Source organism: Stenella coeruleoalba, assembly GCF_951394435.1.
Source record: "Stenella coeruleoalba genome assembly, chromosome: 8".
Classification (NCBI taxonomy): domain Eukaryota; kingdom Metazoa; phylum Chordata; class Mammalia; order Artiodactyla; family Delphinidae; genus Stenella; species Stenella coeruleoalba.
This window is the reverse complement of record NC_137154.1, coordinates 49,025,108-49,053,068: the sequence shown is the minus strand read 5'-3', so window position 1 is coordinate 49,053,068 and position 27,961 is coordinate 49,025,108. Positions and strand designations below refer to the sequence as shown.

Sequence of the window (27,961 nt, the reverse complement as noted above, 5' to 3'; positions counted from 1 at the left end):
GGCCCAGACTGGATGTGTCCCAGGGGTGACAGGAGTAAATGGGGGAGGGAGGCATGGAAAATGGTGACTCAGAGAAATATACGGGTTCTGGGTTAGCTTAGGGTGCAGTTGTAAGAAATCTAGCCAGCTATGGAAGCAGAGATTTTATTGAGGAGGATGCCTGTGGCATTGAAGCCAATGGTTGCACCGGTTTAGGGCCTGGCCATTCATCAGGGGTGGGGCGCAGGCCTTAGAAAGCCCTTTGCCAGAAAGATAATGGTATAATGACATTTGTTTTTGATTCTTGTCTGTCTCTTCTCTCTCCATCACTTTTGCCTCTTTCTTTTCTTCTCTCCCCTTGGTCCTCCTTATTTCTACCTGCTTCTCCTTTTGCTTTTCTTCCTCCCCAATTTTACTCTTTTCTCCTTATCTCTTCTCCAATCTATCCTTATTCCCTATTCCTTCCTTCTCTCTTATCTCGTGCTTATGGCCTGCTCAACTTCCCTCTGTTTCTCATTCTTCCCTCTTTCCCACCTGCTATTCACCCTATTTTATCTCTCCTGCCCCTCCCTCCATCCCCATTTTCCTACTGTGCCCTTGTCTTCTCTCTTGGCCCCTGTCTGCTCTTCAAATTCCCCCCTGCCCCCCCATCCTCTATGCGTCCCTTTCTTCCTCTCTGACCTCTCTTACAGGGATTTGACCCATTCCGATTCGGAGTCCTCCCTCCACATGAGTGACCGCCAGCGTCTGGTCCTCAAGCCTCCTCAGATGGTCCGTGCTGCAGATGAGGCTCTCAGTGCCATGACTTCTAACGGCAGCCACCGGCTGATTGAGGGGGTCCATCCCGCCTCTCTGGTGGAGAAACTGCCTGACAGCCCTGCCCTGGCCAAGAAGGCACTGCTGGCACTGAACCACGGGCTGGACAAGGCCCACAGCCTGATGGAGCTGAGCTCCCCAGCCCCACCTAGTGGTTCTCCACATTTGGATTCTTCCCGTTCTCACAGCCCCAGTTCCCCAGACCCAGACACGCCGTCTCCAGCTGGGGACAGCAGAGCCCTGCAGTCTAGCCGAAATACACGTATTCCCCACCTGGCTGGCAAGAAGGCTGTGGCTGAGGAGGATAATGGCTCCATTGGTGAGGAGACAGACTCCAGCCCAGGCCGGAAGAAGTTTCCCCTCAAAATCTTTAAGAAGCCTCTTAAGAAGTAGGCAGGATGAGGGTGGCAGTTGTGGGACAGCTTGTCCTCACCTGGTCTTCTGCCTCCCCTTCCCTCCCTTCCAACATACCTGGCCCCCAGCATGGGGCATGGGAGGGGCTGGCCCTGGGGCCTGGGCACTGTACATACTTGCCCCCCGTATCCTTGGGTCCTTCAACATTATTTATTAACTGACCACCATGGCCTGCCTGCCCTGCCTCCCTCCCAACCATGGGCTGCTGCTGTCACTCCCTCTCCACTTCAGTGCATGTCTTAGTTGCTGCCCCCTCAGCTCTCAGTCCACCTCTGGGGTCCAGCTTCTGTCTCTGCTGTCCCAGTTTTGAGGTTTGGTTTCTTGTTTCTCTCTGTCTCCTGCTTTTGGACTCCCCCCCCCCCCCCGCCACTCCCCAACTTCCCCTAGAGGCTAGGGGGGAAGAGAGGGGCAGTAACTTCTGACACCTGTGCCTCAGATCTCTTCCACCTCACCGACCATGGTTCTGTTTGCCCCAGACTGGGGCCTAGGACCTAATATTTGCAGTTTGCTCTCTGGGAGTGTGGTGGGCCAGAGGGAACCTCGGCCTGGAGCTCACTGAGGCCTCCAGGGGTCCATGGGGGAGCGAAACCAACTCCCAGAGGACAAGCCACTAGAGTTCTGAAGAGAGGCTAGGCTAGGGGATAGATCGGAAGAGACTTCTCCTAGTTGGAGGATGAGTGGAAGCCAGAGGTGTGGGCTACAAAGCAGTCACCTTTTCTCTCTTCTCTCACTCACACCTGCCTCTCTCTTATCCCCGCTCCCCCACCCTGCAGGAGGGTTTGTCTATAAGAGGCGCTGCCCAAATGCTCCCCAAGCCTCATTACTCCTGAGGCTCAGGACAGTGGGCTCCCATGGCCGTGGGAGCCTCAGCTATGATACAGGGCTCTAATGGGGCCTTGGAGCTGCTGGGCAGGATGTTGTCACATTTAAACCAAAAGACAGTTTAAAGTTGAAAAATGAAATCTCCTGAATTTCCCAAGTGCCTGCACTGCATACTTGCCCTGTGAGACCCCATTTTCATGTTACTGCATATCCTGGGCCAGAGGCTCAAGAAGGACACAGCCGGTTTAGGGAAGGGGGTGGCTAAGGAAGATGGTGTAGGTCAAGGTGGCTGTGTGACCACTCCCCCGCCCTTCCCACCCTCTAGACAACTCTCTCCCTTCCCTGTTTTTGCAATGGCTGTAAAGGTATTTTCCCTCTGCCCCACTCCCTGCCGTGTCTTTACTCTGGGATCCTATTTTGGGCCTGGGGTGGGGGCACCTGGGGCTGGTCTTGGGAGGGTGCTAGGCTGCAGACTGCCGTGTACCCCCTGGACACCCTCACATGGGTTTTTCTGTGTTATTTCATAAGACTCTTTGAAGTCCAATAAAGCATGTAGGAGATTTTAACCTCTGCTGGCTTTGACTGACTCTCCTTGTGTTCTCTGTGCTCTTTGTGGCACAGCAGACAGGAAGAAGAGACATTTCTCTGCTGCCAAAGGAAAGTGAAACTCTCATACACATTCCCAAAAGCTCTCTGGGTAGGGTTACCAGATGAAATACAGGATACAGTAGTTGAATATTAGACAAACAAATAAATTTTTAGTATAATTATGTCCCATGAAATATTGGGGATACATTTTTATTAGCTAAATCTGGCAACCCTATCTCTAGGCCATCTGACCCTATCTATCATATGGCTTCACTTATCACCTGTGACTGTTAGAATTACAGGCATAACTCATTTTATTGCACTTCGCGAGTATTGCATTTTTTACAGATTGAAGATTTGTGGCAAGCAAGTCTTATCAGCACCATTTTTCTAACAGCATTTGCTTGCTTCACGTCTCTGTGTCACATTTGGTAATTCTTGCAATATTTCAAACCCTCCACCAGCCAAAAGATGACCACTTGCTGAAGGCTCAGATGGTGGTTAACATTTTTTAGCAACAAAGTATTTTTTATTAAGGTATGTACATTTTTTTAATAGACATAATGCTATTGCACCCTTAATAGACTACAGTATAGTGTAAATATAACTTTTATATGCACCGGGAAACCAAAAAGTTTGTGTGACTTGCTTTATTGTGATATTTGCTATATTGCAGTTGTCTGGAACCAATATCTTTGAGGTACCACTGTACTTCACAGGAACCTTGGAACCACCTTGAGGGCAGTAAGGAACCAGTGAAAGGTTTTAGGGAGGGGATGCCACGTGAGATATCATAAAAATCAGTCTGCCTAGCCCAAATCGGAAGCTTCTACACCAGCCTTGTGAGTCATGTCTCACCTATTCTGACTCCCCACATTCGGTAACCAAGTCCTGTCCATTCTACCTCCACGAGCCACATCCACTGGATAATTCTAAAAGCAAATGGATCATAGCCCTGCCCTGCTCAAAACTCTGCCAGGGCTCGTTCCCATTTCCGTCAAGATAAACTCCAAAGGCCCCTGGCCTAGCAAGGCTCTCTTCCAACCTGACTTGAGTGCGAGATTTCAGGCCGCCCGAAGGGCCCTGGGGCCCTCCGGCTGCGGATCTCAGGCTAGAGCTCAGCTCGGACGGCAGTCTTGGGTTATCATCACGTAACAGTCTTCAAGACAAGAAAAAGCGGACGGTTGGGGTTTTGCTATTTCAAAAATACTCGAACCGCCCTGACTTCCGCGGGGCCTGCCGGCAAGAGAGGCGGAGCCACGCCTGGCCTGCCTCTGCGCGCTACGTCCGGCCGCGGAGCCCCAGATAGGGCTTTGCCCACACCCAACATGGCGGCCGAAGAGCGGCGTTCCCGCCCGGCGCACCCACACCTAACACGACCGTGGGAGAGGCGCCGTCTCCTGGGCCCTGCCCACACTCAACATGGCGGCTGTGGGAACGACTCTCTTACGCTAGGCCTGCCCGCCGGCCGCGGCGCTGGCGGCATCGCATAACTTCCTGCGAGCTCTGTCGCGCCCCTTTTGCGTTGCGGCTGGCGGGAGCGGGAAGAGGATTCGGATTGCCTTGCCCTGTTCTGTGGAGGGAAAGTGCGCTCTGGCCCTAACGCCAGGCCCTGCACCCGAGCAACCCCTCGAGCCTGACCTCCCGCACTCTGCCACCTTCTCGATCCTGCCGGCGCGTCAGAGCTGCAGCCGCGTCTCGCATCCCTCGGCGCCTCAGCCACTAGCTGCGATGCATGTTATCAAGCGAGGTGAGACGCCGGGGAGGGGGCGGTGGGGGAGGTACGCGGGCTGCCGCCGCCCTAGCAGTTAGCCGCGCCCGCCCGCCTCCGCCGCTTCCCGCGCTGCCGGCGGCAGCTTCCCGCCCTGTCACCTTCTCGGCCTCCTGCCCTTTCGTCAGTCTGTCCCCAAGCCCCCTCTGACCTTTAGTCTGCGCCCCGTGGCTCTGCCATCCGGCCGCATGTCGAAAGGGTAACACCTTCCCTTTAGCGAATAGTAGCTGTGCGCGCACAGCTCTTTGCAGGCGGTACTTGATTCCTCACCGGGAGCCCCTGAGGTAGGGGTTATTGGGTCCGCCTCGCGGGTGAAGATACTGAAGCGCAGAGAGAGGTGCGGAGACTGCACGGTCACCCGGTTCGATGCTGGTGAGGCCAGGCTTCGAACCCATAGCGAACAACAGAGTTTTATTTGAAAGGCTTGGTCACCTGTCCTAGGCACGGGGGGATCTAGTGAAGCAGGGGCTCTGCACCCTACACGGGCACCTAGCAGCTTCCTGCGCTCTTTTGTGGGGTGAAAAACGTCAGGCTCAGATACAGACATCTCCACGGAGTTTGCCCTTCGTGAGGGATGTGTTGCCGTTTGCCCCAGGAGTGGTCCCAGAGGAGTTTGGGATCGGGACTGGCTGGCCTTACCCTTGATGGGAAGAGATATGGAATTAGAGTAGGGTGGCCAAGACATCTTCTGGCGGCGTGGGGGACCGGGAAGGGCCAGGGACTTGTGTTCTTCCTCAACACTTATTTCCCGTTAGGCTTGCTGAGTACCTTCCTTTGTGTCAGTCCTTTGCTTGATTCTGTGAAATTAATTATAAGAGGAGACAGACTTGCCTCCGGAAAAGATTTAATCAGGTTGGAAAAACAAGAGCAAAACATACTCTTAACAGAGAACCATATGGGACAGGTACGAACACGTTTTGAGTCGACTCTACTTGCCTCTGTTGAAGCAAAGAAGTTATTTCAAAATTGTAGGCACTTAGTGAACACTGATTGACTGATTGTTTTGTCCACTAGGCTGTGAGTGTTTCAAAGATGAGGACTTTATGCCCACACTTAGCACAGGACCTGCCATGAATATAGATGCTCATTCATGAGTGGATGAGAATAATTATTTTAAAATATAGGATATCATGAGTGTTGTGAGTAGGCAGGTAGTTGATTTGGTTGTAACTAGGTGGCGTACAGCTGAGAGATGGACAGGGGTGGACCTTCCTGGCATCAGTATCTTTAGAACATCATTCTCTGAATTTCCCAAGTCTCCCGTTTTAGCTGATGAGACCAAAGATCAAAATACATAGTGCACTTTTATTGGTCCATACCTGTGAATGAGAGAGGAGCATTCAGTTTTTTAGACCTTTAGAAAAAGGTATGTAAGTATGAGGAGCCCTTATGATAAATCTGTAACAGATGAATTGACAACTTGTGGACTTAGATCTCTGGAGTGGGTAACACCTCTGTGTTGCATTTTTAACCTTTTGGGTCCACTTTCGAATACTGTGGTTTAAAAAGTACTATCTACAACAAACAAAAGGCAGGTCTTATTTTGTTTCTCATTCCTTCAGAGAACCTAATATGATCCAGATGGTTTGCTGCTAGACTCTGCCAGCCTTGTTTTTTCTTTTCTTTTCTTTTCTTTTTTATTTAGTTATCTATTTTATACATATTAGTGTATATATGTCAATCCCAGTCTCCCAATTCACACACACACCCCGCCCCCCAGCGCTTTCCTCCCTTGTTGTCCATAGGTTTATTCCCTACCTCTGTGTCTCTATTTCTGCCTTGCAAACTGGTTCATCTGTAAAGGCTTGTTAATATACAACATTGTACTTAGATTTGTTTCTTTATTTTATTTTTGATCTTTAATTTGCTTAGGGTATCCACCCCCCCCCCCCATTTCTGGCATGATAGTATAGTAGCAGACTAACTCATGTAGGTTTTGTTAATCTTAATGTGATTATTCAGGAGGGCAACTAGCAGCCTACCTAAAGTATTACTGAATGTGCTAATATCTTGCTTAGCACCATGAGGGAAATAATAGAGGGAGAAGGCATCTCCATCTTCCATGATCTTAGGGCTGTTAGGGATGCAGGAATAATCCATATGAAAATTGTTAGATAACAGAAGGGAATAGTAGATGAGTTTTTCTCATCTGCTGTCTTGGGCTATTTTTCTTGGTGGGACAGTATCGTATTGCTCAAGGAGATTAAGGTTAAAAAAAAAAAGTTGAGAACCAATGGAACAAATGCAGTGTAGCTGAGTTGAAAAGTGTGCTTTGGACTTTAGTATAGTGTTTTCAAAACTTTGCATTTTACATCATGACTGAGTACACACACACACACCACACACACACACACACACACACACACACACACACGTATATGTAAATATTTACATAAAACTGAAACAAAAGTTTGCAATAATACCTTTTAAAGCATTTGTTTGCCCTCTGATAATCTCTTCTATTCCATATCCTTTGTCTATCCCTCCCTCTCTTCTCCCTTCCTCCCTCCCATCCTTTCTAATTCCCTTTACAGCCCACTGTGTTACTATATTTTACAGATCTGTGTGGATACTGTGCTGGGCACTGAGGTTACAGTGGTGAGTAGGCAGACATAGGTCTTGTTTTCAAAAATCTTTACAATCAATTGAGAAAGATAGACGAGAACAATAATATAATAAAATATGTTCAATATTCTAATAGGTAAAGTATAGGCTATAGAAGCCCATTCATTCAATTATTCAGAAGGTATTTACAGTCATTCCTCAGTATCCATGGGCATTTGGTTCCAGGACCTGCTGTGGATACCAAAATCCGTGTATGCTCAAGTCCCATAGTAGTCCCTCGGCCTCGGTGGGTTTTGCATCTGAGTTCCAGTTCCCCATCCAGGGCTCCAACCAACTGCGGATCGTAAATTGTACATGATCCACGGTTGGTTGAATCTGTTCACGTGGAACCCATGGATACAGAGGGCTGACTGTATTCAGCATCTCTTTATGCCAGGAACTGTTTTAGGTACTGGGGATTCAGCAGTGAACAAAACAAGCTAAATCCCTTTTCTCATTGGAGTTTACATTCTGCGGTGAGTGACAGTAGTTAAGTGTATATAAGAAACAAGTAAACATGTAAGAATCAGTTAATTCCAGATAGTGGTTAGTGAGATGATGGTAGTAAAACAGGGTAATGTGATAAAGATGAATGAGAAAGTAATCTTGGTTTGTACCCTCAGGGAGGGAGCTGACATTTGATCTGAGCCCTGAATAATACTAAGAGTCAGCTATGTGAAGGTCCGTGGGCTGAACGTTGCAGGTAGAGGGAATAGAAAGTTCATATCTTGTAGAAGAGACACATCCTTGGTCTTACAGTATTAGCAAAGTCTTCCTGAAGAGAGAGGAATTAAAAAAGACAGCTTACACCAAGAGGAAATCAGACAATTAGTGTTCTAGAGGATTTCACAGGAAGAAGAGGTCAATGTGGGTTACAGTTGTTGGGGCAGGTTTCATGGATGTGGTGAGAGTTGAATAGTGAGGAGGAGTGTTAGACGTATGGAAAGGTGGAAGAGGGACTTTTAGGCAGAGTAAGGTATAAGCAGTGATATGGATGTGGGAATGGGAGGCCCTGTTGGGACTTAGGCTATTTCACAAGGAACAGTAGAGGAGATGTGGTACCAAATTAAGGAAGGCCTTGTTTGAGAGGATAATAATTTAAGCAGGGATTAGTGATATGATAAAATCAACATGTGGGTTGAAAAAAGTGACCAAGAGGAATGATAGGCTAGAGAACAGTGGATCATTGGTCCTTCAGCCCCTTAGTGTGCCTCCACTTTCCAGTGTGAATTAAGACAGTTGCCATTGTACTTTCTGTCAGTTTCCTGATTAATTTGGCAGCTGCAGATTCTCAGTTTGCTAATATTGCCTTGTGGTCACCTGTCTGCCTAACCAGCTGGTAGAGCATTGAGGGCTCAGTCCCAGTGTAGGCCAGCTAATTAACTGTATTCCAGAGTTAAACACTGGCATATGTGCGTCTGGTTAGAAAAGGAGGTCACAGTGGTGATCAGAAAGAGAAGGGCTATCTTAGTTAATATATCAGTGTTTAAGAGAAACTAACTTGTTCTATTGGTGATGGGTTACTAGTGGTATCTTACTGTTTATTTATTCTTTATCAAACATTTGAGAACGTCCTTGGGCCAGCCAGGACTTTTTGTTAGGAAGAGCAAAGAGCAATAGGATCTAAGTCCAAAACCATAAAAGGACTAACTAGATGAGATCCATATGTATATGCTTCCGTATCTCCAAAATAAAAACTAAGAGGTTGCCTCTGGAAGATTGTTTTGAGTTACAAATAGAAAGAAGTACTTCTTCACATGGTGTGAAGTAAATTCAAAATCATTAATTACTCTAGGAGAGTATGTAAGCCAAATTTATCATGAAGATGTTAGAATGGCGACAGGTTTATAAATCATTTAGCATTCAATAAATATTTGAGTCCCTACTATGTGGTAGGCCTTGGTCTTTGGTCTGGGCACTGGGGAATACATTGGTACATAAACCGTGACAAAATCTTTTTCTTTTTGGAAATTGTATTCTAGTGGATGTGGAGAGCCACACAATAAACAAATACGTAAGTAAAACATAGAGTATGTCAGATGACCATAAGTGCTATAGAGAAAAATAAAGCATAGAAGGAGCATAAAGAGGAGCAAGGCTGTGTTTGGGGCATTGCAGTTTAAAATAGAGTGATCTGGGAAAGCCTTATTGAGAAGGTGACATTGAGCAAAGACCTAAAAGAGGTATAGATAGCAAGGAGCCAGGGTTGCGGGGTATGGTGAGTGAGGAAGGTGGGAGAGTAGGAGATGAAGTTGGGAAAGGGGGCACACAAGGCAGGTTGTATAGGAGTCTGTGGACTGTTGTAATGATTTTGACTTGATTCTGAAGGAGATGATAAACCTCTATTGGGCGGCGGTGGGTAGTGATATGATTTTGACTTAAGTTTTAAAGAATAATTCTGCCTGTCATTTGGACAAGGTGGGGTAGGGAAATTTATTGCAAGAATCCATCTGATGTATAATGTAAGGGAAGAATCAGTATAGAATCCCTACTTTTTGAAGATGAAAAAATAATCTCTCGATGAACTATTGGGGGTCTGAATCTTTTATCTATGAAATTGCATTTCATGTTGGCCAATTTAAAAAGTTTACATGCTGATTACGTTTGATTCTTTGACATTGCTATCTTAATAAGTGCTAACATGAATCTATGGTTTGATTCTTTAGATGGCCGCCAGGAGCGAGTTATGTTTGACAAAATTACATCTCGAATCCAGAAGCTTTGTTATGGACTCAATATGGACTTTGTTGATCCTGTAAGTAAATGGGCTTTATGTCTTGGGTTCCTTGCTTCATGCGCTTCTTTTTACTTGTCTCTTATCTCTGGCCCTTCACTCACTTGCTCTATATTTTGGTTTGGCCTTGGATATAAAATGTGAATTTATTGCTTAAAACTTTCTTTTTTCCTGGGAATTCCCTAGCGGTCCAGTGGTTAGGACATGGTGCTTTCACTGCCATGGCCTGGGTTTGATCCCTGGTCGGGGAAGTAAGATCCCTCAAGCCGTGTGGCGTGGCAAAAAAAATAAAACAGACAAAACGAAACAAAACAAAACTTTTTTTCTAAATCTTGTTCCGTGCTGTGAGTTCTGACTTTTCAGAGAGCTATAAAAGTGAGCAAAGAGGAAAACTTGACATTAACATTTCATATTAGAGAGTTCTTTGAGCAAATTATTTTATTCATAAGTGGAAAAACTTGTTTTGGAATTGTGGTCATTTGGGTAGAAACTGGTTGGAAATTTGCTTTTCTGTTATCTATGTAGAAAGAATACATTAAAGTAATATAAAGTAATATAAAAGTAATATAAAATAGATTTCATGGCCAGCTTTTAAATTAAGGAGAGCCAGCTATTCATAAGCAAGTTGCTGTGCTTTTCTCTTTCTATAACTCCTCTACTCTAGACCCTCAGCATCCCTTATCTAGACTGCTATCTGTAGTGGTCTCTGAAGTGTTCTCCTGGTCTTCCTCTCATCTTGCCGTCTTCAAATACATCTTCCACATGGCTTTCAAAATGATCTTACTAAACGGAGTCTCTAAGAACCTTCTTTTTTTTAAACCCATACTGCCCCCTCCTTATTTAGGTATTTTATCTGTCCTACTCTAGCACTTGTGCTGGCCTCATAGCATTAACCACCTAGTATAGAAATTAATTATATGTCTCTGTCCTCCCCGAGAGTTGCTGGGGAGGCCTGTATCTTGTTCTTGTGATATCCACAATGCTTAACACATATATAATTAGATGCTCAATAAATATTGAATTGACCAAAATGGTCAAAAGAAAATAATTTTATACAGCTTTAAAATACGCTTATTATAAATTCCCTTTTACATTTAGAAATCTAGACAATAATTAGAATAGTAGAATATTAGAGTTGGAACGAACCTGAGAGATCATCGTATTTCATCTTCCTTGTTTTATAGATAAGAAAGGTCCAAAGTGAAGGGGAGTGACTTGTACAAGTGCGTGGGAGTGTAGGAAGAAGAACTTAGGTGTCTTGACTCGTAGGTGTTCTATTGCCTCATGCACACATTTCAGAGTGCAGGTGTGCTAGAGCTGACTCGAGCTTTCTAGGGTAGATTTAGTTGAAAAAGTCTACGTGTTTTTAGATCTGGCATGGTTATTAGCACACAGACGTTATTTTATTCTGAGTTCTGATTACTTGCCACGTAGCACCAGAAATCATTTAGAAGACTTCACTACTCTTTTACTGAACATGAGTTAATTGTTGGATCTGAGAAGAAAGGAGCAACCTGAGCTTAGGTCTGAAATTTAATTGGAATAGATTTTAAACTAGTAATTATACACTTTTTTTTGAGGGGGCATGCTTTTGTCAACTGGGAAATGGCATTCATTTTCTGTTGGATTAATCTGTTTTTTTTTTTTTTTTTTTTTCGGCTGCATGGCTTGTGGGATCTTAGTTCCCCGACCAGAGATTGAACCCGTGCCCCCTGCAGTGGAAGCTTGGAGACACAGCCACTGGACCACTGGGAAATTCCCTAATCTTTTTTTTTTTTTAAAGATTCAGTAAACACATACATATATACAACATGGAATTTGTCTTTTTTTTTTTTTTTTTTCGGTACGTGGGCCTCTCACTGCTGTGGCCTCTCCCGTTGCGGAGCACAGGCTCCGGATGCACAGGCTCAGTGGCCATGGTTCACGGGCCCCACTGCTCCGCGGCATGTGGGGTCCTCCCGGACCGGGGCACGAACCCATGTCCCCTGCATTGGCAGGCGGACTCTCAAACACTGTGCCACCAGGGAAGCCCCGAATTTGTCTTTCTTGACTTGTGCATTGTGTGTTTTATTTATCTATGTATTTATTTATTCTTTAACATCTTTATTGGAGTATAATTGCTTTACAATGGTGTGTTTCTGCTTTATAACAAAGTGAATCAGCTATACATATACATATATCCCCATATCTCTTCCCTCTTGCGTCTCCCCCCCTCCCACCCTCCCTATCCCACCCCTCTAGGTGGTCACAAAGCACCAAGCTGATCTCCCTGTGCTAGGCGGCTGCTTCCCACTAGCTATCTGTTTTGCATTTGGTAGTGTATATATGTCCATGCCACGCTCTCACTTTGTCCCAGCTTACCCTTCCCCCTCCCTGTGTCCTCAAGTCCATTCTCTAGTAGGTCTGCGTCTTTATTCCTGTCCTGACCCTAGGTTCTTCATAACCTTCTTTTTTTTAGATTCCATATATATGTGTGTTAGCATCGTGTGTTTTAAAGAGGGGTATCTCTTACAGTACGGTCTTGAAAACAGTGAAATGCATTGAGGTTGAATGGGATGTGGAGCCAGAAGGCTTAGATAGTAAAGCTTGGGCAAGTCCCAGTAACCTGGTTCCTCATGTAAAGTGGTGAAAGTTATATACCCATCTCACAGGTAATTGTGAAATGTCAGAGAAGATCATGAAAGTTGAGATATTTTGTAATTTGTGAAATGTTAAAGAGGGAGTAGCCATTAAATTATTTGATGACTCAGCCCCAACTCTAACTTATATCTTCATCTCCTTTCATTGGAATGATTAAAGTTTGATTCATTTGCTTTCCCGTACTTGTCCTTAGGTAGAATTGGGGCAAAATGGGTAAGTATGTAGCGTGAACCCTGATTATATAGAGAGAATTTGAATGAAAGATGGGGAAATAATTATAGAATCATTGGTCTGTTTTCAGCTGTTTCCCTGTGTGACTGTTAATCTCTGTAAAAGCTCTACTTAGATTTTAAAACTAACTTCCTTCCTTCCTCCCTTCCTCCCCCCGCTTTCTTTCTTTCTCTTTCTCTCTTTCTTTCGTCCCACACTTCTTCATTGTATATGTAGTATGCATTTTCTAGCAGCTCTATTGGCTTATGAATTCTCATTACTAAATTTTCCACAGCCCACCATTCTGAAAGATAATTTTTCATAAAAGGAAGTTGTCTTTTATTTTGATATAAATTGGTTGTTTTCTTCATGGCTCTCTTAAGGAAGCTGTTGGTTCTTGGGAAAGCACAAGTGATTCTTGGTTTTGCTTTTACAGGCTCAGATCACCATGAAAGTAATCCAAGGCTTATACAGTGGGGTCACTACTGTGGAACTAGATACTTTGGCTGCTGAAACAGCTGCGACCTTGACTACTAAGCACCCTGACTATGCCATCCTGGCAGCAAGGATTGCCGTCTCTAACTTGCACAAAGAAACAAAGAAAGTATTCAGTGGTGAGTCTAGAGGAAAAAGTTAGAAAGAATTTAGTATTCTCAGAAAATTTATAAGTGTACTAGAATGAAACCTTGAGTGTCAAAAAGAGAAATTCCATCTTGTTTAAAAAAGCAAAGTGTGCAGGTTAGTGGCAGAGGGAGACTAGAACTTCCTATTTCTCCATGCTGCTGACCTGCTGCATGGAAGGGTCAATGGCTACTTTTCTTTATCTTTTTGTTTCTTTTTTTTTTTTTGAAACGCATCTTTAGATGCTTGGTGGTGGTGTGGTTGGAAAAAAGAATAATATTTATTGATAATTTCTGGGTTAAACAAAGTGTTACAGTCAGTCTTTTGTCACCATTAGTCAGCACTCCCATTTTATAGCTCAGGGAATGTGGGCAAAGGAAGGTTAAATAATTTGTTAGGTATATAAAAAGTGGTATATAAGAAGTCAGCTGGTAGACTGAGAGTAGAAATCTTTCAGCTTTCAATTCGAGATCTGTTATATGGGGACTTAAACATTCTATCTCACTCTTCAGTAGATTTATTGTAAAGATATCAGTTCTCCCGAAATTGACTATGGATTCAAGTCAAATTCAGTCAGAATGCCAGCTTTGTGTATATGTGTATTATATGTATAAATGCAGAGGACTAAATACTGCTGTGATGTCTGGAAGAGAGAGGGCTTATTACTAAATGTGCATTTATAGAAGTAAAATGCCTGGGATGATAGGTTTTGAATTTTAAGTTGAGTGTCTGTTTTGTTAGGATAAAAAAAACTTGAGAAGAGGTTGTAATTTCTGTTTTTCTTTATTTTCAACCAGTAATTCTCAATGGGGTTATATGTCAGAATCATCTGGCAGTCTTTTTCAAACTACAGGAGCCTATGCTCTAACTCTGGAAGATTTAGCTTATAAATATATATATATTTATAAGCTAAATATATATATAAATATATATATTTCCTTATATATTTATTAGACGTGTGTATGTTCATTGAGCACTTTCTGTGCTAGGTACTAAGGTGGGTTGGGATGAAAAACGGTTGAGAACCACTGTTTTAAACTGTTACCTGAAGATTGAATTAGCTGTTAAGTGATTTTGATATTTTAATTTTCTGTTGTTTTGTTTTTAGATGTAATGGAAGACCTCTTCAACTACATAAATCCACATAATGGCAAGCACTCTCCCATGGTGGCCAAGTCAACAGTGGATATTGTTTTGGCCAATAAAGATGTATGTATAATGCTTTTCTGGTGAAAAATTTTTTATAGATTCTTTTTTTTTAAGACAATAAGCGCATTTTAAAAAATTTAAACACTACAAGAGATAGAGGTAAAAAGTAATTCTTTCTGCTTCTCTGAATCCTAGTTTTCCTCTCTAGAAACAGCAACATTTTGTCATTTTAAAATGTAGTTTTCCAGAGCTGTTCTGTAATACACGTATGTGTACCTTTATTTTTCCTTTTAGTGGTAGTGTACTGTGCATACTATTCTTTCTGTTACTTTTTCACTTGCAAGTGTATCTTAGAGATAGTTCTTTATTAGCATTTATGAATTACCTGCATAGAATTCCATTCTGTAGCTGTATCATCATTATACATATATGTAAGAATTGCTCTAGTGATGAATATTTGTTTCCCATTTTTCACTGCAGTGAATATCCTTGTATGGTAGCGCTTTACTTGTAGATGAGTGTATCGGTAAGGTAAATTCCTTAAGTGGAATTGCTGAGCCAAAGAGTATGTACATTTAAAATTTTAGTAGACATTGCTAAACTGACTTCCAAAAGGGTGGTTCAGGTAAAATTTTGAAAGATCTTCTTGCTCAGCAGCTTAAAAATTATCCATTTGTGTTTCAACCCCTTTCTTTACTACATCCCAAAGAACAGAAGGGAAAAGATGGGTAGGTCCAGCCAGCCCTTTTGCACACAGGATTTATTTACCATGGATATCTGCACAGGTTAGAAACCACTTTTAACTGTAGGTAATAGAATGATTAGTCGGCTGTCTCTAAATATGTATCTGATGTTAAAGAGACTGAGGGAAAACTGAGTTGTGTGTTGTTCATATGTGTAATCTTGAAGACAGGTGAAAAACAAAAATAAAATGACGACAGCAGAAACCTGTATCTAAAAAATAAATATTGATAATCAAGTATTTCAGTTCTCCATTTTTCATGCAAGACCCCTACCTGTCTTTGGCAACAAAGATGCCCTTAAAAATTTAAGAGGAAGGGAAGAGTTTTGTTTTTCTTTTTTACATCTTTATTGGAGTATAATTGCTTTACAATGGTGTGTTAGTTTCTGCTTTATAACAAAGTGAATCAATTATACATATACTTATGTCTCCATATCTCTTCCCTCTTGCGTCTCCCTCCCTCCCTCCCTATTATGGTTTTCATTTTATGACAACTTATACTAGTCTTCCACTTATGGAATCAACATACAAGTTTCTTTCTTTTTTTTGGCAACGTCCTGCAGCTTGTGGGATCTTAGTTCCTCTACCAGGGATTGAACCCGGCAGTGAAAGCATAGCGTCGTAACCGCTGGACTGCCAGGGAATTCCCACAAGTTTCTTTTTCAAATAAACTTATTAAAGTAAAAAAAAGTGAGAATGAAAGTCTTAATAGAATGGATGGTAGTTAACACAAATCATGGAGATGAGATGATACCTGAATGAATGGAATTTGGAAAATGTTGAAATATACTGTGTAAAGCAGTATTTCTCGGGCTCTAGAGCGCGGGCTCGGTAGTTATGGCGCATGGACTTGGTAGGGAAGAGTTTTGTATAGATTTTTCAAGTCCTTGGACATGGATCCTTATATGGAAATACTGATAGTATTTTGAAAGACTGGCTCCACATTTCTCTATCCAAAATGATTATTTGTGCCTAATTGCTTGTTTTCTTTAAATGGCTCTATAGCCTACAAAAGCCTGTAACAATGGCCAGTTCTGCTTTAGAATATTACTGTCACAGCAGTAGTTTGTTTGAAACCTGTTAAAGGACCGTGGATTTGATGAGCCTTAGAATTAACGTAATTATTTATCTTATATATTGTTATGTGCAGTTTAAAATGGAAGATACATATTATTAATTATATGGCTCCGATACTTTTGGAGTAATAGCTAATCTAAAAACATGTTTAAGGGTGATAATATAGTCCCTTTTATGCTCATGTTCTTTCCTTCTTCAGAGATGTACTGTAAACATAATAGGGAAAGTTTGGTAAGTCACATATGTATTTTTACTTATATACAACTTATACTTAAATGTTTTCTTCTAGTCCTTTAATGTACATGTTTTTAAACCTAATTAGGATACTCAATTTATATAATTTTTTTTTTCTTGACATCAGGTATGGATTTCTGTTCTATACTAAGTAATACTTAGTGTTATCTCTTTTATATTCTATGTCGATTTTAGTTCTGGAGTCAGGGCTGAAAGATACCAGAGTTTGTGAAAATAAATCTAATTATCTTAATTATGGATTTTTTTTTTTACCTTCACCAGCGCCTGAATTCTGCCATTATCTATGACCGAGATTTCTCTTATAATTACTTTGGCTTTAAGGTAAATAATGGGTTTCAAATGAGTGGGAATTCCTCCTTGAATCAGGAAATACAGGTTTTTGTTTATGTTTTAGTGATATAATTATAGAGGTAGTAATTTGTTGGGAGTTGGGGGACCTGTGGGATTAGTGGGGTTAGAGTGGTGGTGGTTGTTTGAATTAAGGAAAGACAGCTTATTCATTTGCAGTTTTCAAGTTTTCCAAATATTACTTCTGGATACCTTTGGAGTTATGCAGGTAATTTGCCAGAATGATTCCATATTCTACTGTTTATGCAACAACTGTTTATTGAATTCCTACTATGTGCCAAGTGCTTTTCTAGGTACTTTTGTGTTGATAAACAGTATTATGTAGTGATTGAGAACATGAATGTTGGTGTCAGACCACCTGGGTTCAAATCTCTGCTCCATTTCTTATTAGCAAGATACTTAATCTCTCTGTCCTCAGTTTCCACATCTTTAGAATGGGGATAATAATAAAATTTCAACAGCAAATTCTCTTGAGGAGTGAGTGTGTGTGTTACTTTGGTCAATGCCTAGCCTGTTATAAGCACTTCATAAATGTTAGCCATTATGATGTGGTGATGAATACTACAACATCTGCTATTAACATTATACATATTAACATAGAGCTGGCTTTTTCCAGAAATTTTCAGGCAGTCTTTTCCAAAACAAATAGCCAATTGATAATGTTCCAAGCTAAAGCTAGTAAAACGAAATATGCTATTCTTGTCATTTAAGATTATATTAAAAACGGAGAAGATTTAAAAAGATTGCCTTATTGTGAATGGTATATCTACTATGTCTTTAAAAACTATGCCCTGGAAGTTTTTTGTTGTTTTGCTTTTTCTAGACGCTGGAGCGATCCTATTTGTTGAAGATCAGTGGAAAAGGTGAGACATGAATGTGTTTGTGTGGTACATTTTCTATTCATTATATTGAAAATAGAGCTTTGAGCTATTAGCCTTAGCACTTCTATTTAAACTCTAACATTTTAAACTTCAGGTTTAGTTTATGAATAATTTTGCTGCTTATTGGTGTAAAATTTTTAAAATTGTCTTTTGGTGTTCCTTTTTTTGACTCAAGTACATATGTCAGCCTAGTTTTTCTCACATGTCCCATTATGTGAAAATTCCTCCTTTGTTTTTAGTGGCTGAAAGACCACAGCATATGTTGATGAGGGTATCTGTGGGCATTCACAAAGAAGATATTGATGCTGCTATTGAAACATACAACCTTCTCTCTGAGAAGTGGTTTACCCATGCCTCTCCCACTCTCTTCAATGCTGGCACCAACCGCCCACAACTTTCTAGGTATGTGTCATCTATAGTCGCTTTTAATGTTCTGAAATGCTTTTGCTAGGGAAATAAACCTTGACCTGAAGAAACTAGGCAGTTCATCACTTAAAAATTAATATGATATACATTTTTTTTTTTTTTTGCGTTACGCGGGCCTCTTACTGTTGTGGCCTCTCCTGTTGCGGAGCACAGGCTCTGAACGTGCAGGCTCAGCGGCCATGGCTCATGGGCCCAGCCGCTCCATGGCATGTGGGATCCTCCTGGACCGGGGCACGAACCTGTGTCCCCTGCATTGGCAGGCGGACTCTCAACCACTGCGCCACCAGGGAAGCCCTGATATACATTTAATCGCTCCTGTTCTGATTAAATGAGATTTACTTTCTGGAAAGCTCTCTTACTGCAGTGTGGTAAATGAATTGAAGAGAGACAAATGCCGATAATAAAATTTTAAACATGGTTGTGGTGATGGTTGTACAACTCTGCGAATATACTAAAAACCGTTAATTGTACACTTTAAATGGGGAATTGTATGGTATGTGAATTATATCTCAATAAAGTTTTTTTTTAAAAAGTAAATACTGACAGTAATTAGAGGACTCTAATCGTAGTCTGTATGAGAGATTATGGTATTTTGGGTTAGGGAGGTGAAAGTAGAGATTGAGAGAAATAGACAAATTCAGGAGATTTGGGAGGTAAAATTGATAGAATTTGATGATTTGGATATGAGTCAAGAGTGGTTCCTGAGTTTATGGGTAGAGTAACAGGATTTATTATGGTGCCATTTTCTGATAAAGGAAACATTGGAACAGAGTCTGGTAATTTGTAAAAAAAAGACTAATACACCCTAAGCAAGTTTGTTTTATCCAAGGAACTCAAGGATATGCTAACATCAAAAAGTGTATTAATGTACTTCATTGCACTAACATTTTATATCATTTAATACTTTCATAATAAAAAAACTAGCAAAATAGATACAGAAAATAACTTCCTTTATTTGGTAAAAGATAATCCACTAAAAACTTAGATCTATTGGACCTCTGTTTTGAGCATTCTAGTGGAGGCCTGAGCCAGCATTGTAAGATAAGAAAAAAAAAAGATTGGAAATGAGGGAACGAAACTGTAATGATTCCTGAAGAGCATCTACAGACAAATTATTAGAATTAAAAAGAGATTTCAGCAGAATATCTGGATGTAAATTCGACATAAATTAATCAGTTGAGTTTCTGTATTTTAGCTGTTAGAAGATTTAAGTTTAAAACATATCATAATACTGGAAGGTACCCAAGAATAAATCTAATGAAAGTTGTGTAAGGCTTTTGAGGAAAAAATTCTAAAACGTAATTGAAGGACATTAAAAAACAAATAAATGGAGAGTGATCTTATATTCATAAATGGATTTAATATTGTAACAATGTCAGTTTTTTCCAAGTTAATCTATAGTTTCAGTGTAATTCCAGTCAGAATTTCAACATGCTGATTCTAAAGTTTATATGGAAGAGCAAAATGCTAAGAATAATCTAGTGCTGCTCAAAGATATCAGGTCCTAATCCCTGGAACCTGTAAATGTTACTTTATAAGGAAAAGAGTCTTTGCAGTTATGATTAAGAAAGATCTTGACATAGGGAGATTATCCTGAATTATTCAGGTGGGCCCTGAATCCAGTAAAAATATCCTTATAAGAGAGAGGTTGAGGGAGATATGATACATACAGAAGAAAAGAAGGCAGTGTGTAGATAGAGGCAGATATTGGAGTGATGTGGCTACAAGCAAAGGAGCCACCAGAAGCTGGAAGAGGCAAGGAACATATTCTCCCCTAGAGCCTCTGGAGGAATGTTCTTAATTTTGACCCAGTGAAACTGATGTTGAACTTCTGGCCTCCTGAACTGTGAGAGAACAAATTTCTATATTAAGCCACTGAGTTAGTGGTATTTGTTAGGACAGCTACAGGAAACTAATATAAATAACAAGATAGTTTTGAAGAAAAAGTCCTACCAGATTTCAAGACCACTATAAACCCATGGTTTGTCTATCCCAGAGTAAATACCATACTTTGTGATATTTACTCTGGGATAGTATAGTATCTGCTCTGGCCACTGGAACATAACAGAGAGCTCAAAAAGAGATTCAGGCTTATATGGGAACTTGATGAATAACAGGGTGTCATTGCATTTCATTGGGAAAACAGTGCTAAGGAAATTGGTTATCCTATGGGGAAAAGTATAATTAGATTTCCCTTCTTCATGCCATATATAGAAATAAATTCAAGAGAATGTGAAAGTAAAATCTTTTAGAAGAACATATAGAGAAAATAAATATTTTCCTCCTCAACTTTTTAATATGAATTTCAAACATTCAGAAAATTTAAAGAAAAGGACAGTGAACTCCACCCATGCACTCACTTCTGCCTAGATAAAAAACTTACTAACATTTTGCCATATATATGTATTTTTATCTTTAAAATTAAAAAAATTTTTTTTTTGGCTGAGTCATTTGAAAGTGAGCTGCAGACATCATGACTATCAACCTAAATCTTGATAGATTATATATGACCTCAGAGTAGTGAAGGATTTCTTACAGTAGATATAATAAGCAAACAATATAAGGAAAAATTGACTACATTAAAACTTAAAACTTCTGTGAACCAAATACAGTGAAAATAGTTTCAGACTGGGAGAAGATATTTGCAATGTATGTTAACTGTTGAAGGATTATAAGAAAAAGACACAAAACGAAATAGAAACATGGGCTAATTTGTAGAAGAAACTGATTGGCTAATAAACACGTGAGATGATGATAAACTTTGCTGGTGATTAAGAAAATGAAAGTTAATATCATAATGAGATATTTCATACCCAACAGATTGATACAAATTAAAAGGCTGATAATAGTAAGTATTGGTAAGAGTGTGGAACATAGGGAACTCTCATGCATTGCTAGATGGAGTATATGTACCCATTCACTTTGGAGAATCTTTAGTAAAGTGGAACACATGCATATCTTTTGACCCAGAAATTCCTCTCCTAGGTTTATACCCTATAGAAATCCTTAGACATAAGCACAAGGAGATATGTTTAAGAACTTTCACAGCAGCATTGTTTAGAATAGCAAACAAATTGGAAGTAATCCAAATGTCCACCAGTAGGCAAATGGACAAAATATATTGGTATATTCATACAATGGAATAGATTACAGCAGTGAAAATAAACTAGTCCTATATGTATCAGTAGGAATGAATCTCTAACACCGTATTGAGTTAAATAAAAGTGGGTTACAGAGAGATAAGATGGAGCCAGAAATTTCAAAAATGTGGAACATATGTCAATGCTAAAAGAACGTAGAAAGGCATGGAAATGGTATATGACTGTAATTAGGTTATATTTGTAGTGTCTTATTTCTTGAGGTAGGTGCTAAGTACAAAGTATATGTTATATTATTCTCTGTGCCTTTCTGAATGTCTGAATATCTAATAGAAAAAGTCAACAGAGTCCGTCTGATTGGTTGAATTTTTAAGTTACTGAAGGGATCATTGGAAGACTAAGGTTCCTGGGGTAGGAGGATAAGATCCAAAGCACAGGTAGAAGGGTTGTCTTCAAAAAGACTGTAAGGAAGCTAAATTTTGATGGACATACCAAATTTGGTTCAGTATTGGATAGGTGGGGTTTTTTCATAAATGTTTAATTTTTCTTGGCTTACCAATAGGTTGAAAAGGTGTTATGTACGCTTAGGAATTTACATGAGAAAATGTTATAATGGCACATTTGCAGTCTGGTGAGCATGGAAGCTAATATTTTTAGACTTATCTCTTAAGCCTTCCTTCCAGGCTTAGCATCTAGGGTAGGCAGCAAGGTGATTTTAAAACAATATATGTTGATATATCTTATTGTGTCATATCCAGTAAAAAGTTTTATTTTGTGTTTTTCCTTCTAAAAACCCCTAGGAATTTTGTAAGCTTCAAATTGTTTATTTGCCTAACTTACTGTCTTTGGATTATATAGTCATTTTTTGATTCTGCTTTGCTTCGGTTCCTTGCTGAGTTGTGACTTTTTTCCCCTGTAGCTGTTTCCTTCTGAGTATGAAAGATGATAGCATTGAAGGTATTTATGACACTCTAAAGCAGTGTGCATTGATATCCAAGTCGGCTGGGGGAATTGGTGTTGCTGTGAGTTGTATTCGAGCTACTGGCAGCTACATTGCTGGGGTAAGCCTCTGTTGTGTGACTAAAAGTGTATAGGCTTAGGGGGATTCAGGTCCATAAGCAACCAGGCTTGTGATTGAGAGGGCATTTGCTGGGGCTTGGGAGACCTGGATCTCTGTTAATTACTTGCTGGCTGTGTGACTTAGACTGAGTAATTTCACCACTTCTGGTCTCATTTTCATCTGTCTTATTAGAGGTTGATTAGATGGTCTCTAGGGTCAGATTTTGGAATCCTGATTTATTTTAGCAATAATGATAGCATTATTATTATTCATTGCTCACTACATGCTGAATCCGTTGTAAAAGTTTTATGTGAATTACACATTTAACCCTTACTGCAACCTTATGAGATAGATATCATTACAGACACAGTAAACTTTATTCCTTACAGTAACTTTGTGAGTATAGCCACAAAGTCTTCATTTGATAAGTGAGGAAGCTGAAGCTTAGAAAGCTAAATTACTTCCAGAGATTAGTCACTTAATATGTGATAGAGCCAAGATTCAAGCTTTAAACATTGTCACTTAATGAGGTAAATTTCATCTCTTCTAGTTCACTATTCACTGGGAGTCAAGATCATGGTTTTGGGTAGAATCTAAAAAAATAATACAACTGGATGTATATGCAAAACAGAAACAGACTCACAGATAAAGAAAACAAACTTGTGGTTACCGAAGGGGAGAGAGACGGGGGGAGGGACAAATTAGGGGCATGGGATTAACAGATACAAACTGCTATATATTAAAATAGATAAGCAACCAGGATATACTGTATAGCACAGGGAATTATACCCATTATACTGTAATAACCTATAATGGAGTATAATATGCAAAAATGCTGAATCACTGTGCTGTACACCTGAAACTAACTATTGTAAGTCAACTATACTTCAGTTAGGAAAAAAAAGAAAAAAAAAGGTAATCGTTTTGGTTAAGTCCTGGATTTAAATCCTATCTTCACTAATTACTAGTAGTGTGGCCTAGTGCAAGTTATTTTACATCTCTGAGTTTGTTTCCTCCTCTGTAAGGTGAAGAAAATATCTAACCCTATAGAATAAAGTTAGAGTCCAGAAGAAAACCATTCCATTACGTGGTGTTCATTACATAATAGTAGGGTGAGCCATTGCTCACTTATCTTTCTAGGTTGTTTAAAGGCTTGCCTTGGGGTTAGAAGGATTATTTTAAAAATTTGATGAGGTATCTTTTAGTCTTAAGAGTTTATGTATTTTTTTCATCTTCATTCTAGAATCCGTTTATTGCTGAGAATCTCCATTTACCTTATTGTCTTGATTTATCCATTGCATATAATTCTTATTGTAAATTGCCTTGAATTCTTTTGGGAAAAAGATACTGTAGTAGCGTTTTTACTCTACCCAAAGTATTTCTTTATATAATGACCTTTTGAATGTGTGGGGTTTAAATTTAGCTATCCTGATTTTGGATTCTTTTGACTTGTAATTTCTCATTGTAAATTAGAGATGCCATGAAATAACTTCGTACATAATTGCGATTTATTCAGCAAAATTTTATTTTATGTTGGGCATTATGTTTTTAAAGCAGAGGGAGAGATGGGGAGCAGATGAAACTGTAGACTGGGAGAGAGTAATTTGTCCACTGTTGAACCGTTTTGTTCTTTTTCTTGCTGAGCCCCCTATTTCTCCTCCAGATGCCTTTATCCTCAGTTTCTCTTTCAGACTAATGGCAATTCCAATGGTCTTGTACCGATGTTGAGAGTATATAACAACACAGCTCGATATGTGGATCAAGGTGGAAACAAGGTATGCTTTGTTACTGAAAGTCCTAGAAACCAGAACTGAAAATCTTTTCTCATATATGCTTATAATAAGATGGCTCATTGTGTATGTTTCTAACAACTTTGCTTTTTTCCACTTTTATGATCAATTTAATGAGTATAATTTTTACTTTTAAGTGTATACAATTGAAGTATACATTTTGATGATTTTGACAGATGTATATACTTGTGTAATCACACCAGTCAAGACATAGAACATTTCCATAACCCCAACATGTTTCCTCATGCACCTTTGTATTACTCACCCATCACTCCCACCAATACATACTTTATCCCTGGCTCCAGGCAGCCAGTGATTGAGTCAGCTGTCTTACATGACAGTTTATTTGCAAGGAATTTCTGAAGTTGTGATTCATATTGATACCTAACCTTGAAAAAGGGTTGTAATATGTTTTCTAGGTTTTTCTTTAAAAAAAGAAAACAAAAACAAAACAAAACTCTGTCTATTTTATAGAGGGAAAAGTAAAGTTGAGAGTATTGGATCATTTATCCAATGTTATCAGCAGGATAGTTTGCAACTATCTAGCCTGTCTTTTATGGATATGTAGGCATAGTAATCACCTATTAGTTTATGAATTTCCTTCTGATGCACTTAAAAAAAAATCTATGGTGGGGGGGCTTTCCTGGTGGCGCAGTGGTTGAGAGTCCGCCTGCCAATGCAGGGGACACGGGTTCGTGCCCCGGTCTGGGAAGATCCCACATATGCCATGGAGCGGCTGGGCCCGTGAGCCATGGCCACTGAGCCTGCGCATCCGGAGCCTGTGCTCTGCAACGGGAGAGGCCACAACAGTGAGAGGCCCGCGTACCGCAAAAAAAAAAAAAAAAAAAAAAAATCTATGGGAACCTTGATAAGACATACCACCTTTTTGACCCTTTGAGCACAACATTATTGTCAAAGTTAAAGTGATTTTCTTTGGGCTTTGCATACATGTCACATAGTGTAAAGTGAGCTGGACGACTGCTGAAGTGGAAGCTCCATCCCTAGTTCACTGTGTCATTTTGGATAAATTATTTAGTCTTTTATTTTTCTTATATTTTTAAAATAAATTTATTTATTTATTTTTGGCTGAGTTGGGTCTTTGTTGCTGCACGAGGGCTTTCTCTAGTTGCGGCGAGTGGGGGCTACCCTTTGTTGAGGTGCGTGGGCTTCTCATTGCGGTGGCTTCTCTTGTTGCAGAGCACGGGCTCCAGGCACGTGGGCTTCAGTAGTTGCAGCACGCGGGCTCAACAGTTGTGGCTCACGGGCTCTAGAGCGCAGGCTCCTAGTAGTTGTGGCTCACGAGCTTCGTTGCTCTGTGGCATGTGGGATCTTCCCGGACCAGGGCTTGAACCCTTGTACCCTACATTGGCAGGTGGATTCTCAACTGCTGCGCCACCAGGGAAGTCCTATTTAGTCTTTCTTGTTCCACATTTTCTTTATGTTAAATGCTCTTTTTTACTGCTAGAATTGTAAGAAAACTACTACTACTTTATATTTTTATAGTACTTTTATTTGTATTATCTCATTTAATTCATTAATTGTAGTGAAGATCCAAGGAGATATTATTGAAGTGCTTTGGAAAATATGAAGTTTCTTTGTTTTATTCTGTTTCTGAGAAGAATGATGATTTGTTTACCATTAGCGACCTGGGGCATTTGCTATTTACCTGGAGCCTTGGCATTTAGACATCTTTGAGTTCCTTGATTTAAAGAAGAACACAGGAAAGGAAGAACAGCGTGCCAGGGACCTTTTCTTTGCCCTTTGGATTCCGGATCTCTTCATGAAACGAGTGGAGACTAATCAGGTGAGAGATAGGTACTTGTTAGTGATAACAACTTGATTCATATAAGTTTTCTCCTCAGTCATCTTAAGTCATGCTTAGGAAGAGTCCACCTATATGTTATGCAATGGAAAGGCATGCTGAACAAGTTAAGAGATGCCGTTCTTGCCTTCTTGGATTTTTATTCTCTAAAGTAGATGCTATCTGACCTAAATGGTTGAAGGGTCATGAACAAACATGCAAAACTAGATGTTTGGGCCTGAGCCTAAAATTATTATTTCTAAAGCAAATTTTTAAGACAGTCTATGGAAGCCACAATATCGCTTGCAGTGTTCCTAATGGACTACGTGTGGTTGGTTATTTGAAGTTTCTTATGGTGGGTACTCTTCTTCCCTTTGCAGGACTGGTCTTTGATGTGTCCAAATGAGTGTCCTGGTCTGGATGAGGTCTGGGGAGAAGAATTTGAGAAGCTATATGAAAGGTATGGGAAAAATATGAGAGTAATAATGCTTTAACTGTGTGTTTCTTTTATTTACAGGATCTAAATTTTAAAACTACGTCAATCATTAGCCAGTTTCTAGGAATCTTGAGAAGCATCTAGAAGAGAATGTGACTAATAATTTTATTTTGGTCATGTTTTCTTCCTGAATCTTCACCAAAATTTTGGTTTGTCTTCTTTCTTGAAACTTTGGGACATGTAAATAGGTATTCAGGTTTTTTTAATTGATCCTTTAAAAAATTAATGCAAAGAGTTATTTAGCAGGGTTGTTATTAATTTGCTTTGTCATAAAGTACATTTGACAGAACAAGTTATGCTTTGTGTAGTACACAGGAATCAAGGGCAACTGGGACACACATGTCAATAGTTCATTAAATAATAGCACAACAGTACTGCTTTAGCACAGTAGCACAATTTGAGTACTTCAGGTTTTGTTCCTTTTTATTATGGAAGGTTTTGTTGATTTAGTGGGATTGACTTTAGCCATAGTAAAATAAATATCATATTCCTAATTTCTTTCTCTTAGCAAAACTTAGTAAGAAATTTAAGAGTTTTCAATATTTTATATTTTGGTGTTTCTCTTCATGTTATCTGCAATAAAGATTTTCCTTAGGGAATATTAAAATAATACTAGCTTTGCCTTTCAGTTATGAGAAAGAGGGTCGTTTCCGCAAAGTTGTAAAAGCTCAGCAGCTTTGGTATGCCATCATTGAGTCTCAGACAGAGACAGGTACCCCGTACATGCTCTACAAAGATTCCTGTAATCGGAAGAGCAACCAGCAGAACCTAGGAACGATCAAATGCAGCAACCTGTGCACAGAAATAGTAGAATATACCAGCAAAGATGAGGTAGGTAGAAAAACTTCTGCCTCAGGTACTGAGAGAAGAATCTTAGGAGTGATTTATTTGTGACTCCCTTTGTGAATTATTTGTGACTCCCTCACATGATTTCCCTTAAGTTGGGTGAAGGGGGTTTTTGTAGCTTGCTGTAAGCAGAAGGGCACTAAAATAGAGATTATAAAGGAAGAGGTGTGATGTGTGCCCTTAAATATCTTTTAGTCTGAGCCATGTAGAAAAGACTGTCAATTTTTTATTTCACACACATTGTTGTAATAACCTTTACTTGAGAAAAATAGCAATATATAGTTATTTAGGTTAGGGTTAGGACAAACACAGTAACGTGTTAGGGTGCTCATTCAGTTTAAAGTATGTAAGCATGAGAGAGTCCTTTCAGTGAATGGTGAGACAGAGTTCTCATCTCAGATCTTTAAGGTGATTCACAGAAGAGGCAAGGCTAGAAATGAGACATAGATTTGGATATTTTAAAAAGAAATTTATGGAAAAGCTTTCCATTTGGGAAGAACTGCCTGTATGACAGATCAGAGACAGGGATAGGTTTTGTGCAGTGAGTGTAAAAGTTTGTTTGTTTTGATGGAGCAAATACATTAAGGTTTGGTGTATGGAGAGATGGCTGCAACTGGGGGAAGGGAGATAGTATGTGAAAGATGGCATGTCTCAGACGCAGGAAAGCCCTTGTAGATTTCTGAAAGGAAAATGGCATCCCTAGGATAGGAAGGATGGCTCTTGCTTCTGGTTATAGAATGGCTTAGTGTGAGAAGAGGCTGGAGGTTAGTTTAAGGAGATTGTTGCATTAGTC

At 40.1% G+C, this 27,961-nt stretch overlaps 2 protein-coding genes across 4 annotated transcripts in view; both read left to right on the top strand.

Annotated features, from left to right (window-relative positions):
- STIM1 (stromal interaction molecule 1) overlaps window positions 1-2,586 on the top strand; it is a 192,534-nt gene extending 189,948 nt beyond the window's left edge. For all 3 annotated transcript variants that reach the window (XM_079930329.1, XM_079930328.1, XM_079930330.1), the window contains one exon: window positions 672-2,586. In XM_079930329.1, the coding sequence (XP_079786455.1) occupies window positions 672-1,188 (517 nt within the window). In that variant the 3' untranslated portion in view covers window positions 1,189-2,586. The remainder of the gene's footprint in view (window positions 1-671) is intronic.
- Window positions 2,587-3,923: 1,337 nt separating this feature from the next.
- Window positions 3,924-27,961, top strand: part of RRM1 (ribonucleotide reductase catalytic subunit M1) — a 35,194-nt gene continuing 11,156 nt past the window's right edge. Inside the window, exons 1-12 of the mRNA XM_079930472.1 lie at window positions 3,924-4,369; window positions 9,661-9,749; window positions 13,015-13,192; window positions 14,308-14,408; window positions 16,684-16,743; window positions 17,594-17,633; window positions 17,891-18,053; window positions 22,095-22,236; window positions 23,927-24,010; window positions 25,668-25,829; window positions 26,207-26,286; window positions 26,952-27,153. Coding sequence (XP_079786598.1) covers window positions 4,351-4,369; window positions 9,661-9,749; window positions 13,015-13,192; window positions 14,308-14,408; window positions 16,684-16,743; window positions 17,594-17,633; window positions 17,891-18,053; window positions 22,095-22,236; window positions 23,927-24,010; window positions 25,668-25,829; window positions 26,207-26,286; window positions 26,952-27,153 — 1,320 coding nt within the window. The 5' untranslated portion in view covers window positions 3,924-4,350. The remainder of the gene's footprint in view (window positions 4,370-9,660; window positions 9,750-13,014; window positions 13,193-14,307; window positions 14,409-16,683; window positions 16,744-17,593; window positions 17,634-17,890; window positions 18,054-22,094; window positions 22,237-23,926; window positions 24,011-25,667; window positions 25,830-26,206; window positions 26,287-26,951; window positions 27,154-27,961) is intronic.